Here is a 26,197-nt window from a genome sequence, read left to right on the forward strand (position 1 = left end):
AAGGTTAACTGTACACTTTGCAAAGCACTTGTGTAAAAGCCTGGATCTTAATTAGCCAATAAACTTACGGGACAATGCCAGAGATCCGTGGGCAAAACCATTTCTTCTCTGGAACGTTCAGCAATTGCCAAGGACAAATCCTGCTGCATTTTCTTCAACACTTTCTGGGTGAAATGATAGTCCATGTTTTCTACGATGCGTTTCAGCTGTGGAGAAAAGAGAGAATCAAAATAACAAAAAAAAAAAAAAAAAAAAATGCATTAAACAAAAAAAAAAAAAAAAAAAGAAATAAGGAAACTCGTATTTCAAATTCTTCCGGAGAATATTCAAATGTTGAACAAGTTATCGATTTAAAGGATCAAGAATATCATGTAGATAGGCAATTAGTGATCAAAAATGCTGTTTGAGATCCACGTAATCGCATTGAAACATCAGATTATGATGTTGATGATGATGGTGATGGTAATGATGGCAATGGTGATGCTGTTGAGAGTGATGATGATGATGATATCTTTCTTCTTCTTAGATGAGTCTTTGCATCTCTATTAGAGGCTTCGTTGGTCCGTCACAGCTTCAGTTTGCTAAACATCAGTTTCATTTTCGTTGGTCTATCAGGCTTACTTATTGAATAGCATTTAAATTAGTCTGTAAGGCTTAAGTCTTAAATAACATTTGAATTCGTCTGAAAAGTTGGAAATTAAACAAAATGCTGGTAGAAACCGATCCAATAAATGTCACCAACCATGCGAGAATGTAATATTCTGCCAGTATTGTTTAATTTTCGATTTTTGAGTGATTATCGAGGGTCCAATTGGCTGTAACAATACTACCATATTTTTTTAATACTAAATCAACAGGTTTAACACTGGTTTTCTTTCAAAGTAAATAAACGCTTTAAAATAAGTAAAAAAAAAATTATCCAAATAGGTAGAAGAGCAACTTATCTTTCCTTTGGTAACATTTATTGTTTTTTTGGTTATTATAAAAAATACCCCCATATATATATATATATATATATCTCCATTCACGTGAAATCACCTTTTTCTTCACCATATTCCCTCTGCTTCACTTTTTGTTATCAAGTAAGATCTTTGACTTACTTGCAGTTTCATCAAATACTTTTGCATGCAAAATCCGATCCCGCATTTTGCTAAATCCTACCCTCTGCTGAGAAGGAAAGTATTTCTTCGAAACTCTGCGGATTAAGGACTATCCACTTATTTAGTGTTTCCTTTTTAAAATTAAATATGTTTTTAACTCTTTTTCAAAGTGATTTTAACATGTTTTATTAACTATTTGCTCTTATATATATATATATATATATATATATATATATATATATATATACATACATATGTGTGTGTGTGTGTGTGTGTAAGATAAGATTTGCGGGAGAGAATCTCAGCAAAGTACTCGATTACAAAGAAAAATCAATATAAGAGTTTAATATTTATTTATATATATGTGTTACAGAAGATCACAAAACATTGGTACCACCGGTTTCAAATCCAATACAAACAGGGACCAGTCTCTAGGTCCTATGCAGAACTCTTTTCAGCCTCTGTTAATCTTCTATATAATAAAAGAGGCGCAGTTTTTCCCCTCTGGACAAAAATAATGTAAGTTTACAACAAGAGACCACATACAAATTTATTATGTTTGCACTATTAGCCACTGCCTGATGTGACTTTACCATGACATTGTATACACATTTTGGCATTATACTAAGATCTTACGTTAGTTCCGAGGAGTGACACAATCACAAACTCACCACCTACAGAGGAAGTAGTTCCTAGTTCCATTTCTACTTTCCCTGTACTTCCAGCACTTCCACTTAACACCGCCACCATTCATACTTATTCTTACTTTGCTGGGTTTTCACTGCTCTAAACTTTTTACTAGACACATACATACATATCTTCCACATACTCCTATTTATAGATAATAATTTCTCCCTTGCAAAATCCGCCCCCACTGATTGGCTGATCAGTCTATTATTCTGCTATTTGCTTCTCCACCTTTTAAACGAACGGTTCGAAACTTATAATCATGCCGCCATGTTTTGGCATATCCTTTTGTTACATTATGAAACTTATACTCTACATTTAGTCTTACTCAATCCCGTTTTCTTTATTTCTATTTATTTATTATATTATTTATTTATATTTACTTACTTAGACCGTAATTTTCTTTTCTTATGAACTTGCCGATTACACCGATCAGCGAGCAATAGAGGTGGTACAGAGGGAGGGAGAGAGAGAGATATAGAGAATTCCACTCATTCTTGTCTTTGTCGTCTTTATTTATTTACTTAGACTGTATTTTCTTTTCTTACAAACTTGAGGATTACACCGACCAGTAAGCAATAGAAAGAGACAGACAGAGAAAGAGAGAGGGGGATACAGAGAGAGGGAGAGAGACAGTAACAGACAGATAAAGAGAAATAGAGATATACAGGGAGAGGGGGATACAGGAGGAGGGAGACAGACAGTTAGAGAGAGATAGTTAGAGATAGAGAGATACAGAGAGAGAGAGAGAGAGAGAGAGAGAGAGAGAGAGGAATACAGGGGGAGGGAGAGAGAGAGTTACAGAGAATTCCACTCATTCCTGCCTTCATTGTCTTTATTTATTTACTTAGACCGTATTTTCTTTTCTTACAAACTTGAGGATTACACCGACCAATGAACGATAGAGAGAGACAGACAGAGAGAGGGAGGATACAGGGGGAGGGAGAGAGACAGTTAGAGATAGAGATATACAGAGAGAGACTAACCGTGTTACAATTTTGTTTCAATCACTCATTCAATCATGCTTTATGAGGGTAAATTCTAAGACAAGTTACCATCGATAACACGCTTGCTTTTTAATTCGCCTTATTTGCTAAATAGCGTTTGTGCCTAGGAACTGCCGGTAACTTTTTTTTTTTTTAACACTTTTTTCTTTTTCATATAACTAACTGGTCAACATTAACACATCTTCAACGGCTACTCTCCACGAAATGGCATAATCCATGTACATTTTAGGGGGGGGGTACAGCCACTATAGTTTAAAATACGTTCTAAGCACCCCCAAAAGTGGTCTTTAAGCAACTGAATGCTTAATTGAATTTAGGAGGCTTAATTCCTCAACTTCGAAACAAATGACTTATTCTACCACTAACCCTAAGTTTGAGTTTTTTTTGTTTTTTTTACATGGGGGTCACCACTTATCAAGGCCCGAAGGCCACTCAGGGATAAGGGTTATTGCGTGAACAGTAATCAATCAGATAGTATTGTAGTAATCATTAGTATTGGGGGTTTTGATAGAGTGTCTTACTTAAGGGGGCGGTTTGTCAGGAGTTTGTTTATGTTGGACTTGAAGACGTCCAAGTTGTAGTCAGGTGGGAAATGGCAGAAAGTTCCACTGGCGTGCAGTTCTAAGAAAGAAGCTCTGCTCATGGAATCTACGTTTGGATTTAGACACAGATAAAGAGTGGGGAAAATTATTGACAGTAGTTTCAGCTAGACGGGGGGGGGGGGGGGGGGGTCGTGAAAGATTGGCGAGGAGGGGGGGACGAGGGATTGGAGCTCAGATGAGCACCTGCCATGGAAATAACGATAAAACAAAGACAGGCTCGCAACGTTTCTCCTGTGGGAGAGAGGTTGCAGGGAAGAGAAAAGGGTATCCCCCACTAAACCACAAAGTCTATTTTGTACTCTGTCAAGGCAGGATAGGCTGTTTTTAGCAGCTCCTGCCGAGATGTGGCAGCAGTACTCCATCCTTGGACGTACTTATTTGCTAAATAGCGTTTGTGCCTAGGAACTGCCAGTAACTTTTTTTTTTTAACACTTTTTTCTTTTTCATATAACTAACTGGTCAACATTAACACATCTTCAACGGCTACTCTCCACGAAATGGCATAGTCCATGTACATTTAAGGGGTGGGGTACAGCCACTATAGTTTAAAATACATTCTAAGCAACCCCAAAAGTGGTCTTTAAACAACTGGACGCTTAATTGAATTTAGGAGGCTTAATTCCTCAACTTCGAAACAAATGACTTATTCTACCACTAACCCTAAGTTCGAGTTGCACTCCAAAATTTAAGAGTTAATAATAGTCAGACATTTTATATACAATTTTTCAAGATTAACGTTTATCTTAATGCTGATAAGCGTTCTTACCATGAGAAGTTGGGGGAGTCTATTCTGAAAGCCGTTCATAACATGAGGAGGTTGGTGTTGAGCAACAACAACAACCTCACTTAATTTTTTTTGATAGGGCACATGCTTCCACCGAACAACGCCGGTTAGTATGTATTGCTAGTCTATAGTAAACAGAGTGTGAATAGAGACCTGCATAGAAACCAGAGATTCAAGCAAATTATTTTCTTGATTATATTAAAATATTCAATTATAAAAAAGAGGGCATTTCTGCATTCTAGGTTTTCATTTTTTTTTTTTTTCATTATTAAAGAGTTCTACTCAGGACAAGGGAAGACAATCACAAACTATATTGAAGTTTTAGGGAAAGTTTTTGGTAAATCAAACCAAATACATTAAATTAACACAGTAACACAAGAGAAAGCATTAATTACCGAAACATTTATTGAATTAAATGAATTTTCTTTTTTAGAAGGGCTAACTATTTTCATACAATCCCAAATTGATTGCTATGATTTATTTATAAATTAAAAGAATATATCTCAAACTGACTTTTAGTCTTATTTTTAAATAGTAATTTTTTTTTTAATCGAAATCGCACCAGACAAGGCATAAAAAACAGAAACAAAAAAGGTAAAAAAATTAGCCAACAATAACTATTAGATGGATAGATTCTGACCCAGAAAACAGCAAGTCTTCCCCATTCGTCAGAAACATTGCTCATGGAATGTGAGGATTAAAGGAATATTTATTTAATTAAATTTCATACAATTCAGAATTTTCCAAATTGACTGCTACGATTTACTTCTAAACTAACAGCTGGTGTCTGGCCTTGCTCAGTTGTAAAATACGCTTAAATATATTTTAATTCATGTGCATTTTGTATTTATTATTATACAGCAAATTCTCTACTGATTATTATATTGTACCTAATATATAGTAGTGATTTCAAAAGTTAAAATAAAAAAATAACTTGGGTGCCATCAGCTAGAATCGAAACCAAAACATTTAGCACTTCACCTGCATTCCTTACTGTTTTAGCTATCGACAGATAGATAAGAAAGATTTCAAATTAAACCACTTCAAGCTATGAATGAATCTCCACATGGATAGAAATATATTGGTAAGTTGAAATTGTTAGAAATTATTTAAAGGTTACTCTCTGACTTGCATAGCAAAGGCAACGTTTTGTTTTGTGAACAATCATCTTTTTGATAAAAGATAGTGACAAACCAATAAAGAATGTACTTAATCAGTTTCCGGTGTGGGTTTTAAAAAAATCGGTTGTTCTGGAAGATTTTTCTTTGGTTTAAGTTTATTTAGTAGTAGAGGTGAGGTAAATTATTTTCCTCCCATATAGGAGAGTTCCTTTATTTCTCCACTTGAAAATCTTGGTCAAGATCAAAGTGTAGTATCTGTTCTTCAGATGCTGCACTTCTACTTCTTGTTCTCTTTCGTTGGAGGAGAAATCCTTCACGACTGAGACAATTTTTATTTTTGTACCTTTTCTCCACGTTAAAAAACGACCCTGGTGTCTAACTCTGTCCCGTGGGGAGGCATAGTAAATAGGTACTCTCAATTAAAGTGTGCATAAATTACAATCAACTCACATATACAAATGATAAATTACAATCAACTCACATATACAAATGATAAATTACAATCAACTCACATATACAAATGATAAATTACAATCAACTCACATATACAAATGATAAATTACAATCAACTCACATATACAAATGATAAATTACAATCAACTCACATATACAAATGATAAATTACAATCAACTCACATATACAAATGATAAATTACAATCAACTCACATATACAAATGATAAATTACAATCAACTCACATATACAAATGATAAATTACAATCAACTCACATATACAAATGATAAATTACAATCAACTCACATATACAAATGATAAATTACAATCAACTCACATATACAAATGATAAAGAATGAACATTTTGCATTTCAGCTTGCCGACATATTTCTGTACACATTATTCATCCATCCAAACAAAGATTTTACTCATTATACTATTTCTTGTTAATTTCAATGTTGAAAGGTGACGGTAGTCAAGTGGTTAATGACATGGACTGACAACCCGGGTGTACCAAGTTTGAATCCAGCTTTTCTACGAAAATCACTTTCACTTACGATGTTGGCAACTATTGGGAAATCAATGCCAACAATAGAATCTTCAGATTCATATATGATGAATTTCAGTGTTATGTGACCAGTAGTTCGAGAGTTTATTAGTTAAATATTTTTATACATACATACATGATGGCAGCAAACTCGTTCTTGAGTATTGCCATTACTTAATACATCTATGGCTCAAATGACGCAGACATGAGCGCTACTAGCAGCCGTGCTGGACGATCACTTCTATGAACCTTCTACAGTCCTGCACATCTGCTGATGACCGGGTCCAGGCTGTTGTGCCCTGAATACCTGCCAGTCCAGACCTTGGATATTCTATGGCATTTACTTCCATTGACGTCCATATCTGCATCAGTCCTCATTGAGTGTCCGTTTGCCGTTTTAGGCTACAGCCAGCCATTTTGTTATCGAGATACACACTGATGGTAAAATGTGTATTCCATTGCATATCAAGTAATGCCTGTGCTTGAAGCTTTTTATAGTGAGGGAAGACTTTGCGCCGAGACAACCCCACTCACAGAACAACTGCCATACATACATAACGACATACATACATACACTGTTTTATTTATATAGAAAAATATTTTTTTAATAGAAACTTCTCCAGACAAGGCATGAAGCCACAATGTAAGGAACTAAAAAAAAAATAAATTAACGAAAGGGCAAAAACTAACTAATAATAACTATTAGATGGATAGATTCTGTTCCAGAAAACTCCAATTTTCCCTCCTTTGTAAGAAACATCGCTAATAGAATGTGAGGACTAAAAGGTAATTAAGGTAAGCAACAGTTGAAAATATTTGTTAAAAAAAAAATTCATTTAATTCAATACATGTTCAGGTAATTAATGTTTTCTGTTATGTTACTGCATTACTTTAATGTATTTGTTTGGATTTACCAAACAATGTAGCAAAATTTAAATAAATTTTGTGATTGTTTTCCCTTGTCCACGAGCGGACTTCTTTAATAATGAAAACAAAAATCTGTCACAGAAACCTAAAATGTAGAGGTGCCCAATCTTTTTTATGAATATTTTAATACAATCAAAAAGATAATTTGCTGAATCAAACTCAAAATCATTCCAGCAAAAAAAAAAAAAAAAATTTATTCAAAGGATTATTTTCCAGAAACATCAAACAGCCGAATTCAAATAAGCATAATTTCAATATATGAATTGAATTTTTAAATTCTGTATAATTTAAAAATTGGACCAGTATATTCACTTTGGAACTCTTTAAAATCCAAACTGTCCTGAGCCAGGTCTTGAGTTGGCCATCACAGCATTTCTTCCAGTCTGGTGGTGGTGCTGGGTCGATGGCTTCTCGAATAAGGTCACCTGGGTTTTAGCGAAGCGCATGGCCAAACCAGCGAAGCGATGTAATCGATAAAAGCGTTGAATACAATCAGTTCTAAGTGATGGTCTTCTGGAGGTTGATAGTTCAATCCTCACAACTAAAAATAAAAATTACTTAACAATTCCACCTGGTCATGGCTGACAGAACGAGAACAATCTACCCCCATAAATTCATGGGTTCAGTTAAATGTTCCATATAGGTCTCTAAGTTCAATATAAAGATCCCCGAATTCAAAAAGATGCACCCAAAGACGGTCAGAGGTTAAATTAGTCAAAATGTTGTGAAAATAACAGCCAAGGTGAGAATGCTAGTCCAACTAATGCAAGTAATAAGTCTCAATCTAAAAAATTCCGAAACCTAAATGAATTGTAAAAAGTGAATTAACCAGGTTGATTGAAATTGGGTTTGAAAAAAATATCTGATTTATTTATGAATTTGGTTGATTTTTCTGAAAATTTATTTTTTAGAAAAACATTTTTTTTACGCTGCCAAAATATTTGGTTGAGTAAAGAATCCAGTTTTATGGCAAGTGATATTCATTAATTTTAATCAAACCACAGCTTGGTTCCATTTTCGGTAAGTTAATAATCCCAAATAGGAATGCACCGGTGTGCCAGATGACCACTCCCATTTTGTAAACAAAATCTGCTAGTCGGCAAAGACAGGCATAAGACAGACATTCCCGGAAATATGCCACAACCACACGCAACAACTTTTTCTTCAACTACACCCCCCAACCCCAAAACTAAATTTTTCACAACAAAACAAAATAACAGACTTTTTATTTTTGGATAAAGATTTAAATAAATACTGCCAATAAATGCTACATACATTTTTGCCGGTAAGAAATCCAGCCTAATGATAGTCATTTATTGCTTGTAGCATCAACGACTCTCCATGAAGTCAGCAGCTTTCACAGCAAATCCTTGTCTCTTTCAAGGAGTTAGGAGCATTCCCAACCCGATGATGAGAGTTAAGAAGGCATACTCAGTTGCCATGGAAACCAAGAGTAGCAGCAGCAGTGCCCAAACAGCCCTTTTCAGACTATTAATGCGAGTCACAAACTACTTGTGTGCGATACACATTTCACTTTCTACTGCTGCCTTTTGGTAACCCCACTTACAGTGTATAACTCTAGTTCCTGAACCTGTTTCAATTCCAGCTCACTTCCGATGACTCCAGCTTACTCCTGCGGCCTCCAGCTCACTATTACAACTTCCAGCGACTCCAGCCACCAGCTCGTGTAGCCCTTAATGTCCGTCTACCAACTTCGGTTCCTGTTGATGTCCTGCTACCAGTTCCCAGTACTCACCACTGACGTCAGCCACCTGTACCAGTGCCCACTTATATCCAGTTACCAGTTTCCAGCATCAGATCCCGTCTATATGACATGGATCAATCTGAGTCATGTCATCGTACCTCAGGGACCCAACAACCTCAACCTCACGAGGTGGCCATTCTCACTTCGGCTGATCCTGAATCCATTGTTGTACATTTTACCTTTTTTCTTGGTAAATATAAAACACAATACGCATCATCTTTAATCGATCATTTGTGTCTGTCATCCGTCCTTACTATTGCCGTTACTTTCCCTGCCCTGTGTTGTTGTATGGTCGATTGGCACCTTCACACCTTTCAGCTCTCTGCAACAGGAACATATCTCTAATGTCTTTTTACAGAAACAAACAAAGTGAACACTTTGAAATATTCATCGAATTCCAAAGAATTGAAGCATATTTTACCTGACAGACTTTGACCTCCAATTCTGATGTCCCTTTGGGAATGATCATTGGGTCACTGACCTGAGCCATGCCCAAATACAAATCTATTTGGCCATATTTCTTGGCCAAAGACTGAAGAACTGGGAACATGATTTCGTGACGATAAAGCTTGCTGTAAAAGAACAAGAGAGAAAAATTATTGGTTAGAGTTACACCAAACTTGGTATAAAGCACTCTTGACTACCATTGCTACTATTTTTTTTTTTTTTTTTTTACACGGTGGTCACCACTTATCAAGGCCCGGAAGCCACTCAGGGATAAGGGTTATTGCAAGTACAGTATGTTAGTGTGGAGATTTAATGAAGTGTTTACTTAAGAGGGCGGTTCATTAGGAATTTGTTAACGTTGGACTTAAACACATCCAAGTTGTAGTCAGGTGGGAAGCAGGTAGACGGAACAGAGTTCCACAGGCGTGCAGTTCTAAGAAAGAAGCTTTGTTCATGGAATCTACGTTTTGATTTAGGCACAGATAATGAGTGGGGTAAATTTTTCACAGTGGATTCAGCTAGAAGGGTGTTTTTCGTGAAGGATTGGCGAGGAGGGACCAGCGATTGGAGCTCAGATGAGCACCTGCCATGGAAATAACGATAAACAAGGATAGGCTCGCAACATCTCTTCTGTAGGAGAGAGGTTGCAGGGTAGAGAAGAGGGCATCCCCTACTAAGCCACGAAGTCTATTTTGTACTCTGTCAAGGCAGGATATGCAGCAGTATTCCATCCTTGGATGTACTTGGCTTTTATATAGATAGAGAATTGCATCAGTAGTGAGATATCTTCTGAAGTGGTAGAAGGATCCCACCATCTTTCCAGCGACCTTGGCAACAGACTTGATGTACATGTTCTATCTCAGATCAGGAGTAAAGGACAAACCCAGAAGCTTGTTAAAACATGGGGCTTCTCCTAGACGAGAGCCTTCCATTACAATTGATGCTAGATGGGGATCAGAGCGTTGATGATGTAAAGATATTACGACTACTATCACTAATAATGTTGAATGCAAATGTGATATGGTCAACAAAGTGTAGCATGGCAAACAAACCCTATTCAACCATAAATTGGATGCAAAGCGCTTAATTCAATGGGCTTTCATGTTTTCCTCCATATTTTTTAAATATTTTTTTAATAGTTTAAACAAATTATGATCGGTTGGTTCCTATGGAATATATGAGAAATAATTGTTTTGTCTTTGGTTTAACGCCCGAGCAGATGCAAATGGTGTGTATATGAAAAATTGTATTGTTGACAATATCCTATCTAGGTTGAGTTAACCTATGGTGACCCTGATATCGTTTGCATCCATAGGAATCGAAGATCGTCACTGGGATCCAAGGCAAAGGTAAGCAATGAGTAACTGACATTAACCAATCGCTCCTTGCAGGGAAATTATGTTGCTAGCTTGGATTGTTAAGGAGGTTGCATCTTACAACCCCATCCACATACCTCCATATAAAAGGAGCAGCACAAATTATTTTTGGCAGAAAGAGTGTAATGCAGAGAAGAGGAGTCGGCAGTACAGAACAGATCAGAGAGTCCTTTGAAAACAGGGTGAGAGCTGACTAAATATTCAAAGAAAAACCAACCTAATAGCCTGAAAATCCATAAGCCGGTTGGGCATACAAATAAACTACTGATTAGAATTGTACCAAACTTAGTACGAAACACTCTTGACCCTATTTTCTTTTTTCTTTGTTTTTTTTTTTACATGGAGGTCACCACTTATCAAGGCCCAGAAGCCACTCGGGGATAAGGGTTATTGCATATACAGTAATCAATGGGATAGTATTGTAGTAATCATTAGTATTGGAGATTTGATAAAGTGTCTTACTTAAGGGGGCGGTTTGTCAGGAATTTGTTTATGTTGGACTTGAAGACATCTAAGTTGTAGCCAGGTGGGAAACAGGCAAACGGAACAGAGTTCCACAGTCGTGCAGTTCTAAGAAAGAAGCTCTGCTCATGGAATCTACGCTCGGATTTAAGCACTGATAAAGAATGGGGAAAATTAATGACAGTGGTTTCAGCTAGACGGGTGTTTTTCGTGAAAGATTGGCAAGGGGGGACCAGAGATTGGAGCTTAGACAAACACTTGCCATGGAAATAACGATAAAACAAAGACAGACTCGCAACGTCTCTTCTGTGGGAGAGAGGCTGCAGGGAAGAGAAAAGGGCATCCCTCACTAAGCCACGGAGTCTATTTTGTACTCTGTCAAAGCAGGATAGGCTGTTTTTAGCAGCTCCTGCCCAGATGTGGCAGCAGTACTCCATCCTTGGATGTACTTGGCTTTTATACAGATAGAGAATTGCATCAGTAGTGAGATATCTTCTGGAGCGGTAGAAGGATCCCACTATTTTCCCAGCGACCTTGGCAACAGACCTGATGTACGTGTTCCATTTCAGATCAGCAGTAAAGGTCAAACCCAGAAGCTTGTCAAAACATGGAGCCTCCCCAAGACGAGAGCCGTCCATTTCAATTGATGCCAGATGGGATGAGAGCGTTGATAATGTAAAAATAGGAGCTAATGATTACTACGACACTATCCTATCCTGTCTCTCTATGAAGGCAGAGTTAGAAAGTTTTAAATGTGGGAAAAATCTATCCCCCCCCCCCTCCAAAAAAAAAAAAAATGGACACTCTGAATTGAGACAAAATAGAAATTGCCTTAGTCTAAAAAGATCTCTCCTCCATAGACCAAGGACAGAAGACAAAGTATAGTAAGAATAAATAAAATAAATTATTTCATTAATAGCTATCAAGGGGAATAACTCTATCCACCTTCCCACCTTCTTTTTGTCACGAGTTATTTCCCTTATATCTGATTTTCAAAAAAAAAAAACAAAAAAAAAAACAAGAAAATGAGTATAATAAATAATTAATAAATAAAAATAATTAGATAAATTAGAATTCACATCAGACAATAATTCGCGCTTTTGCAATCGTCGTCATTGATTCATGGGAAATAACCATTTTTCTAAGCAATTCCTTGAAATTTTCATACAAAAATTTGGGACGCTAATTGCACAGAGTTACCTTTTTTAGGTGCTTGTTAAGATTGTTTGATATATTGCTATTTTCAACATAATTAAATACATAATATTGTTTTTACTTAAAACGTCACATAAAAAAAAAAAAAGATCTGTCGACTGTATCTTTCAACATTTTCTTAATTTTCTAGACACCAGACTAAGATGATCCCTTTTTATGATGAGGATGAAGCAAGCCAGGGTCACTTTCACTACTAGATCTGAGTTCAAGCTTATCACATCTGCAACATGTAGCCATGCTTTTTCTGTGGTCCATGCAAATTCCTGCAGCATCCTTCCATTTATTTTCATCTAATGCGTGTATTTATTTTCGCTATATGCAGATGGCGTCTTTATTTTGTTTTAGTCACAAGATGTACTTTTTATTGATGTTATTCCTCATGCAATTAACAAGGTCATCTTCTCCATTGACATCCAAAAAAATAATACTGTAACTGGGACAGGTATTTCAGTAAGTAATGTCTTAAATTAAAGATCTGAAAACTCACATGACATCCCATAATATTAACATTACACACCTCTTTCAGCATGTTACCTATGCAACTTAATGTAAACATGTTTTTCCAGCACCAATTGTAATGGCTGGCGCCATTCATTTGGTATTTAATTGCTATTGGTGTTACATGTCAGTTAAGGTTCAAACCTTGACAATCACTCCGCCAGAAACGGGGCCATTTCAGTGGCCTTTTATTTGTCAGACTAAGGTATTTGTTCTGTGTAACCCAGGGAGGTCCACCCTTGCAGGCCTTGCCTCTCAGCTTTAGCAACTTTATTGCTTGCCTGAAACACTCTCACTGAGAAATGCAGGCGAGGCTACTCAGGCATTTTTTTTTGCAGGGCATGAGTGCTCCTTCTTTAGGGGTGTTGGCTCATTTTCCCATCTTCCAATGCTATGTTACTTTCCCCCTGGTGGGAGGGAGGTGAATTCCTACCCAATACCGTAATGAAAAAAATATTATTATTATTATTATTATTATTATTATTATAATAATAATAATAATAATAATAATAATAATAATAAATGATGCAATAAGATGTGAGCCAGAAATATTTAAAATTTTATTTTTGTAAAAGAAAACGGAAATCAAAGTTAGAATAAAGGAAAATTATTTGCAAAAATGTAAAAATAAGAGAAATAATGTAATAAATATTTTTGTTAGAACATTGTACTTTGCAGAGTTATGTTGATATTATGGGATGTCATGTTCATATTATGGGATGTCATGTTCATATTATGAGATGTCATGTTAATATTATGGGATGTAATGTTCATATTAATAATACCTTCTAAATAAATAATTTGATATCTGAAACCCTTTTTTTAATCTAAATAATTCAAGTTTGTTTGTTTTGTTTAATGGCATGTCAATTCTTTTCGGTTTATTTAATCATGAATCAAGCTAATTTTGGAAAAAGCTTTTATGCTTCAAATTTTTCATATTTTCAAATATTTATACATGGGGTTTGGTATGGTTATTTTTTCATGGCATATCAACCATTTTTGGATTATTTAATGCCAAATTAGGACATTTTGGTACAAGTTTTTATGTATCAAGTTCTTTTATACTTTCAAATATTTATTCATGGTGTTTAGTTTGGTTTTTTGTAGAGGAAAATTGTTTTTTTTTTCTTTGCAGAACATGATTGAGTTTTACAAAGAGAAAAGGAGCGGAAGACCAAGAAAAACCACCGTCAGAGACGACCATTTGATGAACAGCCACCAAATGCTAAGGACTTTGTGAAAATGGTTAAAGAAGTGCGGGTGTCAGAAATCTCCCAGAAATATTGCAGAAATCTTGTGCACAGTATGCCACAGTGCCTGCACATAGTGATAAAAAATTACGCCAGACCCACAAAATACTGAATTTTGGCTTTAAAAAAACAAATCAAATTATTAATTTTGTGTGAAAACAAAAATTCATTGAGAATAAATCAGTTTGGAATTAAGTTTTATCGATTTTGCTTTAAAATTAATTTTAAACTTTTGGTAATTACTACAAGAGAAGAATGCTCACCAAATTTCTTGATAATCTTCAATTGGATTCCCAGAAAGAATGAAATATGTAAAAGATAGCCACTCTTGCTTGGCAATTTCCAATTGCTTCCAAATCAACAAACAAAACTGAAGTAACGTGTAAATGTCAATCGGATCAACTTTTCTTTCCATCATCGCATCTTCATCCTGAACTTCTTCGACATCAAATTCTGAAAAATATTAAATAGAAAATACTAGATAATGTAGCCAGGTTTGATGTTGGATGATGGAGCCAGGCAATGTCAGGTTTCCCCAAAATAGCAAGGGAAACAAAGAACAGAATGGCCCCTGAAGAAAGAAATACAATTTTTAACCAGTGATGTAGAATGACAAGTCGAATGAAACAAAGAAACAATGGGAATTCCAACTTATGTAATGAAAATAAAAACCAATTGTTTTGGGTTAGGGAGAGGAATTAGAGAAAAGTCGCCTGTCAACAGAGGGTTGTCTGCAGATTTTTGTCGTCACCACAACCCACCACCTGATCTCTCTCTCTGTCTCCATAACCACAAGCTCTAATTTTTAAAATTAAGTGCAGTATATTTTTATATCAACTAAAGTAATCGTTCAATGTGTTATTAAAAATAAGTATACATTCACCTGCACAAAAAAACAAAAAAAAACAAAAAAAACACCAAGCGGATTTATACATACATTTCAAGACAGAGAAATACATAGCTAAAAAAGATGGGTGATTTGTTCAGTTAATTATAAAGTATGGCTAATGAAAACAATTAAAAAAAGAAGCTGAACCACTGAATCACTAAAGTAAAGTCGGTCAGTAATTAGAAGGATGACCATTTAAGAATTTCAATTACTATAGAGGACAGTCACTTCCTTTAACACTTTTGGAAAATGTAGGAGGAACTGTACGTATTATCTTTTTTTAATTCCCTAAATAATCAATAACAATCATCTATAATATAAATCCCACTGCTGTTTAAATGTATGCATGTATGTATGTATGTTTGTGTGTCTTGCAAAAACTTTCGACAGAGGCGACAGATCCTGACAAGATTGGTATCATTTTGAAGCTGGACGTCTCGGACGACAAATATCGAAAAATTGGCCCAAAACATTAATTCCTTCACCCTAAACTCGGCCGTTTTGTACAATGAGGGGGGGGGGGGGTAAAATTTTTTTGCTGACGTTTTAGCAAGTCATCGTCATCGTTGGATTGACTTTGGTTAATTTGAACTTTCGGTCGCGTCATGGAGACATTGGCTAAGACGTCAGATTTTCTTTCACTTTTTTTCTGTCTTCACGTCACGGTTTCAAGCATGCCTGCCTAATACCACTTTTTTAAAAAATTTTTAAACACCTCTCTCCACATTCATGGGTTTGAGCCTGCCTGCTACAACTTTTTTTTTTCTTTTTGTTCAACACACACCTCCAAACACCCGGGCAACGCTGGGCACCCATGCTAATGTACTTAAAAAAATTTTCACAATAAATATAGAATACACCTGAAAAAAGGAATGCATTATGACTTCATTCAAAACTGTGATATTGTCGGGATAAGTAGTATCAAAGGTATAAACTTACCAATTGGTAGATTTGGGTATAATTTTTTGTATCTTTCGACTTGCTTGTCAAGAACCTTTTTGGCCATCTCAGAGAGAGATGTAATGTCTACAATTCCAAATGAAATCGTTTCCTTTCTGAGTTCTTTGATTGGCGGAAATTCCGACCGGAGCATGTCTTCCATTCTGATACCAACTCCTAAGATTTCACCACTGGCAATTGTTCTGAAGGGGAAAAAAAATTTAAATAAATAAAAAAGAAGAAAGATTATTAAGTTGAAAGACAATAATTTATAAGTTATTAGCAGGGAGACCCAGCGTTACCTGGGATTGAATGATGATCAATGAATGTTTCATACTTCCATATTTTTATCATTAAAATTGGTAAAATCGCCCATTTTTTAATCAAATTGATTGATTGCCTGCTCTAGTTGGTGACCCATCGCGGTGCACTAGGAAGGAACTTCACATACCTCCTTGCAATGACTTAGTCCACAATACATTGTAGTGTACATTGCACAACCTACTGTTGATTTTATAAAATTATTTTTATATATAATGGCTTGAATTAAATTTTAAAATAAAAAAGTCAAGTATCATGGTTCAGTTGTGCTCTAAATAGAAACATTCATTTCGAATGTGCTCCTATCATATCAAACAACCTACTGTTGATTTTATATGCCTGGCTTTGTAACAATGTTGCATGCCCGGGTAACACCAATTCACTCTGCTTACAGGCTAAGGGCTAGGTGAAGTGTTTGATATGAGGTTTAAGAAATTTATTCCTTTCTTCAAAACCCTGGAATATGTTTTTTAGCCTATAAAGTGGACGGAAAATAAATTTCTCAGCAAAATGAAAGTGACATTGGCAATGAAAAGTCTGCTCTAAGAAGACATTGTCATTGGGTCACGTGTTTTATTTTATGTGTCGGACCACCATGTAAGGAATAGGAATTAAACTGAAAGATGCAAGGCCTAGTTTCTTTCATGCAAATAGGTTCAAGAAAAAGAAAGGAAAAGAGAATTAAAGAGAAATATGATTTAAAATAGAGAAAGAAAAGAGTAACCCTCAAACGACAGAGGAGGAAATGCTAATCTCAAATAGATGGTGGTTGGAATCAGGGTTCAATAAAAAAAACATTAAAAATGATCTCTGAGTTATTATTGAATTGTTTGATTTAAAAACCCAGTTAATTACAATGCTGTCAACCAACCTAGACTCCACTGAGAAAAACGATATACCAGCGACACCAGAGCATCTATGGAAAGGAACGTAATATCAAATGAACACATGGCCAACCAGAGCACGAAAGGTATTGCCACATGGACTTAGGCGCATTTTGTATGCCCTGAGCAGCAGAGTGATAGTTCCAGTGACAAGTGAGAGTTTGATCACCCTTGAAGGGTCCACCACTAGGCAACGATAAAAGTGTAGCCACCGGGACTGAAGGTTAGTGCACATTTTGTTGCAGACCATCTACTAGTTGGCTAGTTGTGTAGGAATCCCAAGACTGATAGGAGCCCATGGTCCTGTTGCCATAACTTGGATTGGTAGAGAGCATGACTTGTACAGTGGTGCATCTCCGATCTCGCTTGTTGAACATCGTGTCACTTTCAGACATGATAGAAGGCTTCTATCGCTCTTGGGATTTGTAAACAACCAGCAAACTAGTAGATGGTCTGCAACAAAAAAAAAGAAAACCGGTTTTCATCAAACGGAAATGGAATCATGTTGTCTTTTCTAGGGCAATAATTTTATCATTTCACCCTGTAAACAAGTCCTTGTTGAGATGTCCTTTTAAATAATCAAATTCTGCTGTGCAATTTCTTCCATTATCAATCATTAAAGTGTTGTCTATTGGCCAAATCACACTCATTAACCTTAATCCTTGAGTAGCCTTTTAACCTTGATAAGTGTTAACTTTCTCATAAAAAATAATCCAGAGCAGCTAAGGTGAGATGTGTTGGACTAAGCAAATTATTCGTATTGCTCAATTAATGAAAAAATTCTTAGCAGAAAATAGTTTTTGTTTCTGAATTTTTGAGATGAGGATTGATAATTTGTATTATTCGGACTACTGTTCTCATTTCGAATATTATTTTCACAACGTTTTAGCTAATGTAACCTCTGACCTTTTATTATATTATGGCTGGGCAATGTCCTGGATAGAGAGGTGAGTGACCGACACTTGAAATGGTGACAAGGTTATGGAAATAGCAAAGCATTTTGATAACGGAAGAATGTTTTGAAATATGATTGGAATTTTATATCGAAATATGTAAAGCAATAAAATGTTTCATAAAATAGGATTTGAATGTTTAGTTTTAATAAAAGATACGTGACAAAAGACCAGTTAAGGATCTTTGATTATGTAAATACATTACGTGACGAGTTTAGAGAACGTTAGAAAGTTAGTTCGTATTCAGTCTGTAACAGACGGTTGACAGATGGAATAGCACCCAGAATGGGTAAGACCGATAATTAAGATGTAAACAAGATTGCATCTGTGTTTAACCTTTCCAACAACATTTGGGAATAAAGGTTGCCGAGATTTAACCCGAGGTCTGTTGTTCGTGGTAAAATTTTCGTTGCAGTTTTCCGTTCAACAAGATCAGAGATGGGATGTGTGTTCTCTAATTGGCCAGATGGTATTCATCCCTTTTGTGAAGGTATGTCTTCCTTTGTCTGACAGGAGGCAAAGATGTTTATTCTGTTCTTTATTTGTCGTTATATATATACACATATATATGGTGATTGTCACTTCTTGACAGAAGAAGACCATCTTTTCCTTGCTTTATTGTTGATTACTCAATTATTTTCATGTATTTTTGAAAACATATATATATATATATATTTTTTTTTTAATATTATAATTATGTACACATATATACACTTATACACACACACATATATACATGTGGAGATGTGATCAAGATATATGTATATATATATATATATACATACATACATACCAGATAAGTTGTTTTGTGACATTTCGAAAACTAGGCGATCACAAATAAACGCATGTACGAAGAACAGACGCACATTTAATAAGTCACTCATAACATACACATGTATACAGAATATATACACAGCCCCACCGGAATACAACACTTTTTCAGGGATATCTTGCTGAACGGGAATCTTTTTGCAATGTTTGGACTGCCCAGTTACTTCTGACTCACCCCATATAGATTTTCAGGAATTCTTCATTTGCTTACCTGTCAACATCTTTCAAGCTTGACATACACAACTGAATGTAATATTCAATCATGTACGATGGCCAGAATATCGATGGGAAAGGTCCATGGCTGAAAGAAACAATTTAAATTAGTAACAAACAAACAAACAAACAAGAACTTCCTAAAATTAGGGCTAGGACAACAGCATATTCTTTTCATTGTTTTGACTCTCGGGTGTGTATCCGTTGATATATTATATGCTTTTATATAGAGTGATGTGGTTTTCGGTTGATTAACTGTGTCGGATATATACTCGAGAGTCAAAACAATGGAAAGAATATTCTGTTGTCATAGCCCTATAATATTTTATCCCTTTCAGTCATCCATAGATCTTTTTGTTTTAAACGCTTTCATTTTGGATTTAGTAAATTTTTTTAATTCCTGTTTCAACACAAATATTTCAGGATACAAGCGGGACCTATGGAAATTCCACAGCGGCATCTTTCATATTTAATAGGCTGGCCATTCTGTAGACATTAAGCATGAATGAAGACCCCCGCAGTATTATTGTAATTTTTAAATTATTTATCTAAGTAATCTGGTTAATGTAGTGTCAGAATATATCTGGTTATTACGGTTTATCTCTAATATCCTTATAGGAGTCTGTGACATATTTCTATCATATGGACGCCCAGTGTGAACGGAAGACCCACATTATCATTATACAATCTTAAGACAGAACAGATACTACCCTTGGATCCTAGCCAGAAGACCCAGAATGTATATTTTAGTTTCGCATACGGCCCAAAATGACATCATTTCTTTTAATAAAATTTTTTTTTTCATTGCATCTTCAGTGATCGAGTACGGCACAATCACATTGACACACCGGTTCTCGCCAGATCACCAAAGTTAAGCAACATTGAGCCTGGCCAGTACCAGATGGGTGACTATTTGGGAAGGTGAGGCGCTGTATGTACCTTTTGGGAAGGTTGGGCGTGGGGCCAGCACCCTCATCCTGTAAAAAGAACTCCTTGCTACAAAAACATCTACAAAAGTTGTAGATGGCCTATGCCCCTCCAGGGGCTTAAGGGCTATGGATGAATGGATCTTCAGTAATCGGGAGATCCTATTTATTAAAAAAAGAGGCTAGAAGGTGAAAAAAAATACTGCACACATTAAATTAGCATATCTATATATTAATTTAATTATCTATATATTGATTTAATTATCTATATATTAATTTAATTATCTATAATTATCTATATATTAATTTAATTATCTATATATTGATTTAATTATCTATATATTAATTTAATTATCTATATATTAATTTAATTATCTATATATTGATTTAATTATCTATATATTGATTTAATTATCTATATATTAATTTAATGTTCGTAGCATGTTATCGCCTTCTATCCTCCTTTTTAATAAATAGGATCTCCCGATCGAATAATTTATAATCTGGAAACCATGATACAAATACGTACATACATTAAAAATACTACAATATTAATATATATAGTCTTTATCAGAGTTTGACAATATTTCTTAGATAAGGTATTATTATTTAAATTATTTACATATTTTGGACTGCATAACTCTCTGGCTTTCCTCTAGCGATTTTTTTGTAGCGATAAAAATAGTGTTGAAATGATATTTACTAAATGTACCCTACTTTTTTTTTTTCTTTTTATTCCTTTTTCTTTGTTTGGTTGCTGTTGTTTATGTAAATATATATGTGTGTATGAATGTATATTAAAAAAAAACGTAAAAAGACACATGACAAGCGCATATGAGTACATATATAAAGCTTGAATGCCTACTGGATAAAGCTTGAATGCCTACTGGATAAAGCTTGAATGCCTACTGGATAAAGCTTGAATGCCTACTGGATAAAGCTTGAATGCCTACTGGATAAAGCTTGAATGCCTACTGGATAAAGCTTGAATGCCTACTGGATAAAGCTTGAATGCCTACTGGATAAAGCTTGAATGCTTACTGGGTAAAACTTGAATGCTTACTAGATAAAGCTTGAATGCTTACTGGATAAAGCTTGAATGCCTACTGGATAAAGCTTGAATTCGTATTGGAAAGAACTTGAATGCCTACCAGACACTCTCCTTGAGTGTCTAAGGTCTTTATACAGGGGTTTGTCTGAATAACCTAGTATGAAGATACTTTTTGCTGCAAGTAAACCCTGATTAAATATTAAAAATCACTTAGTACTTGCAGCACAAATAAGGACTCCTTGTTATGGCCAACCCACATTGGCTTTTACGAGCAATGGTGTACATTTTCCAAGTGATGTTACATCAAGTAACAACATGAAGCTGGGTACTCCACCAGACTAGATGGATTCATGTCCTGGAATCCAATAAGACGAAAAGACCACAAGAAATTTATACTATAACATATTTAAACGGTCAATTGGGGAGAGAAAAATTGGGTCCTCAACTTCTTTACTAACTCAGTGTTTGAGACGTAAAGGAGAAATTTAATGGAATATTCAGATATCTATGAATTTCATGTAGAGATCAAGTGATTGCCCCAGGAAGAGGGGGCCTCTTCATTTCTGAGAACTTCAACCCCCTCCCGATAGAGATAGTTTTATTTATAAACAAGTTTTAAGAAATACAAGGGGGGAAAAAAAAGAAAAGAAAATACACATGTACATATCTATTAAGAAAAAAAAAAACAAATATGATTTTGAAAATATTTTTCTTTTATTTTATTTTTAAATATTACGGCCACAAAGAGAGAAAAAAAAAGAAAAAACAAAATTTCTGATGGCCACAACTGCAATTCTTATAGAGAGACCTCACTATCCATTGAATTAGCTGCTTACACACTGATGTATAAAAATAATGTTAAAAACAGTATTTTTCATAAAAGGTTATGATAAGCAAAAAAGTGGAAAATTCCATCAATGATTAAAAGATCACAATTAAGGATAGGTGAACAAAGCTTCTTTCTCAGAACTGCACGCCTGTGGAACTCTCTTCCGTTTGCCTGTTTCCCACCTGACTACAACTTGGATGTCTTCAAGTCCAACATAAACAAATTCCTGACAAACCGCCCCCTTAAGTAAGACACTTTATCAAATCTCCAATACTAACGATTACTACGATACTATCTCATTGATTACTGTACACGCAATAAGCCTTATCCCCGAGTGGCTTCCGGGCCTTGATAAGTGGTGACTACCATGTAAAAAAAAAAAAAAAAGGTGTTAGAATATGATTACATGGATATGCAGTGACACCTTGGTGACGAAGTGTAAAAATTCTTCCTGTTTGGTAAGTGAACTGATTGGGTTCGGCCTCCCTTTTTAAAGCGCTGTCTTTGTTGCTCCACCTATCTATGACATTATTGAACAATATACGTTGTCACTTTTTTTTTTTACTTGTCATATTTATTATGCTACAAATAAAATCAAAAAAAAGGAAAAACTCAAAATCTCAGCGACTGCCATCACTACCACTATTACAGAGAGATGTTACTACATGTTGAGCCGTCTACTTATGATGCATCATCAAAACAACTGCTGTTTTCTGTTGAGGAAAAAATTATGGGCTATTTGATAAGATCAAAAAGATCCCCTTCTATCAACCATCACAAACTGCTTAGTAGCATAATAATAATAATCATTTAATGCTACATGTGTTGGATGGCTTTTAGAAATTGATTTCCAAGATAACCTATCTCTGACCAGGTCTTTATTTATCCCTCTTTCCCTCAGGTTCATTTTTATTATTTCCTTCCATGTATTTCTTGGCCTTCACCTCTAAACTGAACTTTCATCTCAACTGTGCTACGTCTACTGACCCAAGAACTTTCATCTCTTCTTTCAAAATGTCCAGAAACAACCAAACCAAACAAACTTGTAGAACTTGTGCCTCTTCGATATAAATACTCCTGACTAATCTGACAAGCAGCAAAATTCCACCCTTTCAATACAGATGTCCTTAGATACTGGAAAGTTTTTTACTCTAATATTTTCTTCTCTTGATCTGCTAGACTTTGGAATTCATTGTCTCCTGTTTTCCTGAGTTTACTACATGCAAAATTTAAATGTAATGCAAACAAACATCTTGCTGCTCAATTCCCCACATAGTGAACCTGTAGGCATGACCCTTACGTCCAAATAGCAATAGTTGACGTGAACAAGAGTAAAGAAAATATGAAATGCAATTCAATCTTCCTCTGAGGTCATCAGAACTGTCTTTAAGACTCACATTACGCATCCATTATATTCTCATGCAACACATGTCCTCAAACCTCACTGCCATATAACTAATATTATGTGGATTGCATTTTGTTGTAATCGATAATCATTCGAGAAATTCAAAGTAAACCCTTTAGTTACTTCATTAGAAACAAAAAGTAGATAAAGCCGTTGATTATTCTAGATTGAACCTTATGGTTGCAAGTTCAATTCCTGATGATAGAACCTAAGAAAAAAAAATTTAACTCATATTAAATATCTCATCTTTTGACCACAACTGAAAAGAACTTTCCTTTCTTTCCTCACGTGCCTAACATCAAGTTCCATGCTTTCCTATAAACTACAACAAGGTCATCTTCAAATGCAATGTAAACAAATACTTACCATAACCCCCCACCCCGTAAGTAATCAAACTTTGTTCATTCCATTCATCATCTATAAAAACAAAGTGAACGTGTGTCCGACTTGCTTCAATAATTTAGTTTTATGAGCAAAACAGGGGAGGCTTAATCTTAATAATTAGTAATAAAAATAAAGGAATTTCTTCCACTTTTAATAAACAAAAAAGATATTCCTTTATATATATATCACGGATGCTTTATTTACAAATTTGGGAGAGAAGAAGAGAGAGTATGTGAAAGAGAGGATTAGTTTTTTTTTTTTTTGTAAAATTTTAGTCACGTACAGAAGTTGGACGAAGTACAAATTTTGAGAGTATTTCATCAAATGCATGTCAGAACGAGGTGACAAACGGAAATGGACCCAGTGCATCTAGCAATTGAGACGATAGGGGTTCAGAGGTCAGCTCTCTAGACAAAACACGCTGAAAGTATCTGCCGAATAGAAATTGTGTTGTGTTTCACACAGGTTTTCGAGGCAGTTTGAGTTATGGAAGCCAAGAGAAAAGATTTGTTCATACTATGTAGGGATCCTTACCTGGCACTTTTGCTAGGAGCAAAGTGTAGTATCTGTTCCGGCAGATGTTGCACTTTGTGACCATTGCCCTTGTGGCAATTGGTTATTGGTACATGTAGGGGCAACCCTATATGTACCATCCCCTTCCCCTCCCTCCCCTTTCACCTCACATAAAGCCGACCTTGTGTCACATTTTGCTTACGTGGGGAAGCAAATAAATACCTACTATGTAGGGATCTAAGTGAATCTTGCCAAGATTGTCCGTTCGTCAACCAATATTTAATTAAGGAAAGAAATTGATTAGGAAAAAATTAATTTTAGCTTACATTTCATAAGGAAGAATGTTTCAGTCTCTCACCTTGAATAAATTTCTCTCTCCCCAATAAAACCTTTAAATCACCAACAAATCTCCTTGTGATCCCATGTACAAATTTTATTCGTCTTTAGTTAACAGAAGATCAAACCACACAGATCAATGCTTACACACAGGGGAAGCAATGATGGAAAGAAGAAAGAGCAAACCGTATGTATGAACTAAAGATGACTTATTTAATTGAATTGTTGCTTGATTGCTCACCGGCGAAACCATATGGGTACAGCGAGTCCGTGTTTGTTGTAAAACGCATTTACTTCCATGTGCATCCTTTCATGCAACTTGTCAAATATTGTTCGTGTAATACTCGTTGATGCAACAACATACCAGCATGTAAAACACTGAGGATGATGATTTAAAATGCCATAGATGTGTAGAACTTGATACTTACCAACTCAGAAAACTCCTCCATGGATAAAGGGATTTGGCTTTTTCATCCGTAGCATCAAATGGTTTTGGCAATTTCAGATTCATGTTGAACAAGCTGTCTGTTCGTGCGTCACTCAATAATGTTATGCTGCGGTCCATGTTGTTTAAAAGGGCCTATGAATGGTGAATGCACAATTCAATTAGAAGAAGACGGGAAAAAAAATACACCAAGGTTGGTGATAAAAGAATTGATTATTCATATTATTTTTCCGACTACCGTTCTCATCTTGATTGTTATTTTTCACAACTTTTCAGTCGCTGCAACATCCAACCTTCTTCAGGTGCTCTTGTTAACTCGGGAATATTTCTGTCAAACTCGGGAATATTTCTGTCAAACTCGGGAATATTTCTGTCAAACTCGGGAATATTTCTGTCAAACTCGGGAATATTTCTGTCAAACTCGGGAATATTTCTGTCAAACTCGGGAATATTTTTGTCAAACTCGGGAATATTTCTGTCAAACTCGGGAATATTTCTGTCAAACTCGGGAATATTTCTGTCAAACTCGGGAATATTTCTGTCAAACTCGGGAATATTTCTGTCAAACTCGGGAATATTTCTGTCATATTTTGCTTAAACCTCAAAAATCTTTCTGTCAAATTCAAAAATCTGCACAGAATTTCGAATGAAACTCTTTATTTAATCCACAGGGATAGCATGCTCTTGTTTATCAGCCGTGATTGGGTAGATGTCCTAAGCAATTCACAATTGTATTTTGAGTATCACCTGCACTGAGGATTGAACCTTTAACCTCCTGAAGAGTGTCACTTACAACTGAATTTTACCAAGTAGTTTATATACTATGATATCAATTGAAACGTGCGAATAACACTCAAGATGAGAACAGTAGTCTGAATAATCCAAATGATACAAAAATTCAGAAACATAAAGCAGAGTAAATACAAGGGTTATTTCAAAAGTAAAGCCTCCTATTTTTTTTAACTCACAAAGTTGAAAAGCTATAAAATCGGGAGTGGTACCATTAAAACAAGTGACCTTTTGTGCTCTAGAC

At 35.4% G+C, this 26,197-nt stretch overlaps 1 protein-coding gene across 1 annotated transcript in view; it reads right to left on the bottom strand.

The window, feature by feature from the left end:
- Nucleotides 1–26,197, bottom strand: part of LOC145297800 (uncharacterized) — a 339,551-nt gene that overhangs the window by 58,139 nt on the left and 255,215 nt on the right. Inside the window, exons 35-40 of the mRNA XM_080144088.1 lie at nt 25,148–25,299; nt 19,274–19,363; nt 16,074–16,276; nt 14,509–14,698; nt 9,416–9,566; nt 69–206 (exon numbers count right to left, since the gene is read on the bottom strand). Of these exons, the coding sequence (XP_080000214.1) occupies nt 69–206; nt 9,416–9,566; nt 14,509–14,698; nt 16,074–16,276; nt 19,274–19,363; nt 25,148–25,299 (924 nt within the window). The remainder of the gene's footprint in view (nt 1–68; nt 207–9,415; nt 9,567–14,508; nt 14,699–16,073; nt 16,277–19,273; nt 19,364–25,147; nt 25,300–26,197) is intronic.

Source organism: Euprymna scolopes, chromosome 18 (genome assembly GCF_053919585.1).
Source record: "Euprymna scolopes isolate OS-2025 chromosome 18, ASM5391958v1, whole genome shotgun sequence".
Lineage (NCBI taxonomy): Eukaryota > Metazoa > Mollusca > Cephalopoda > Sepiida > Sepiolidae > Euprymna > Euprymna scolopes.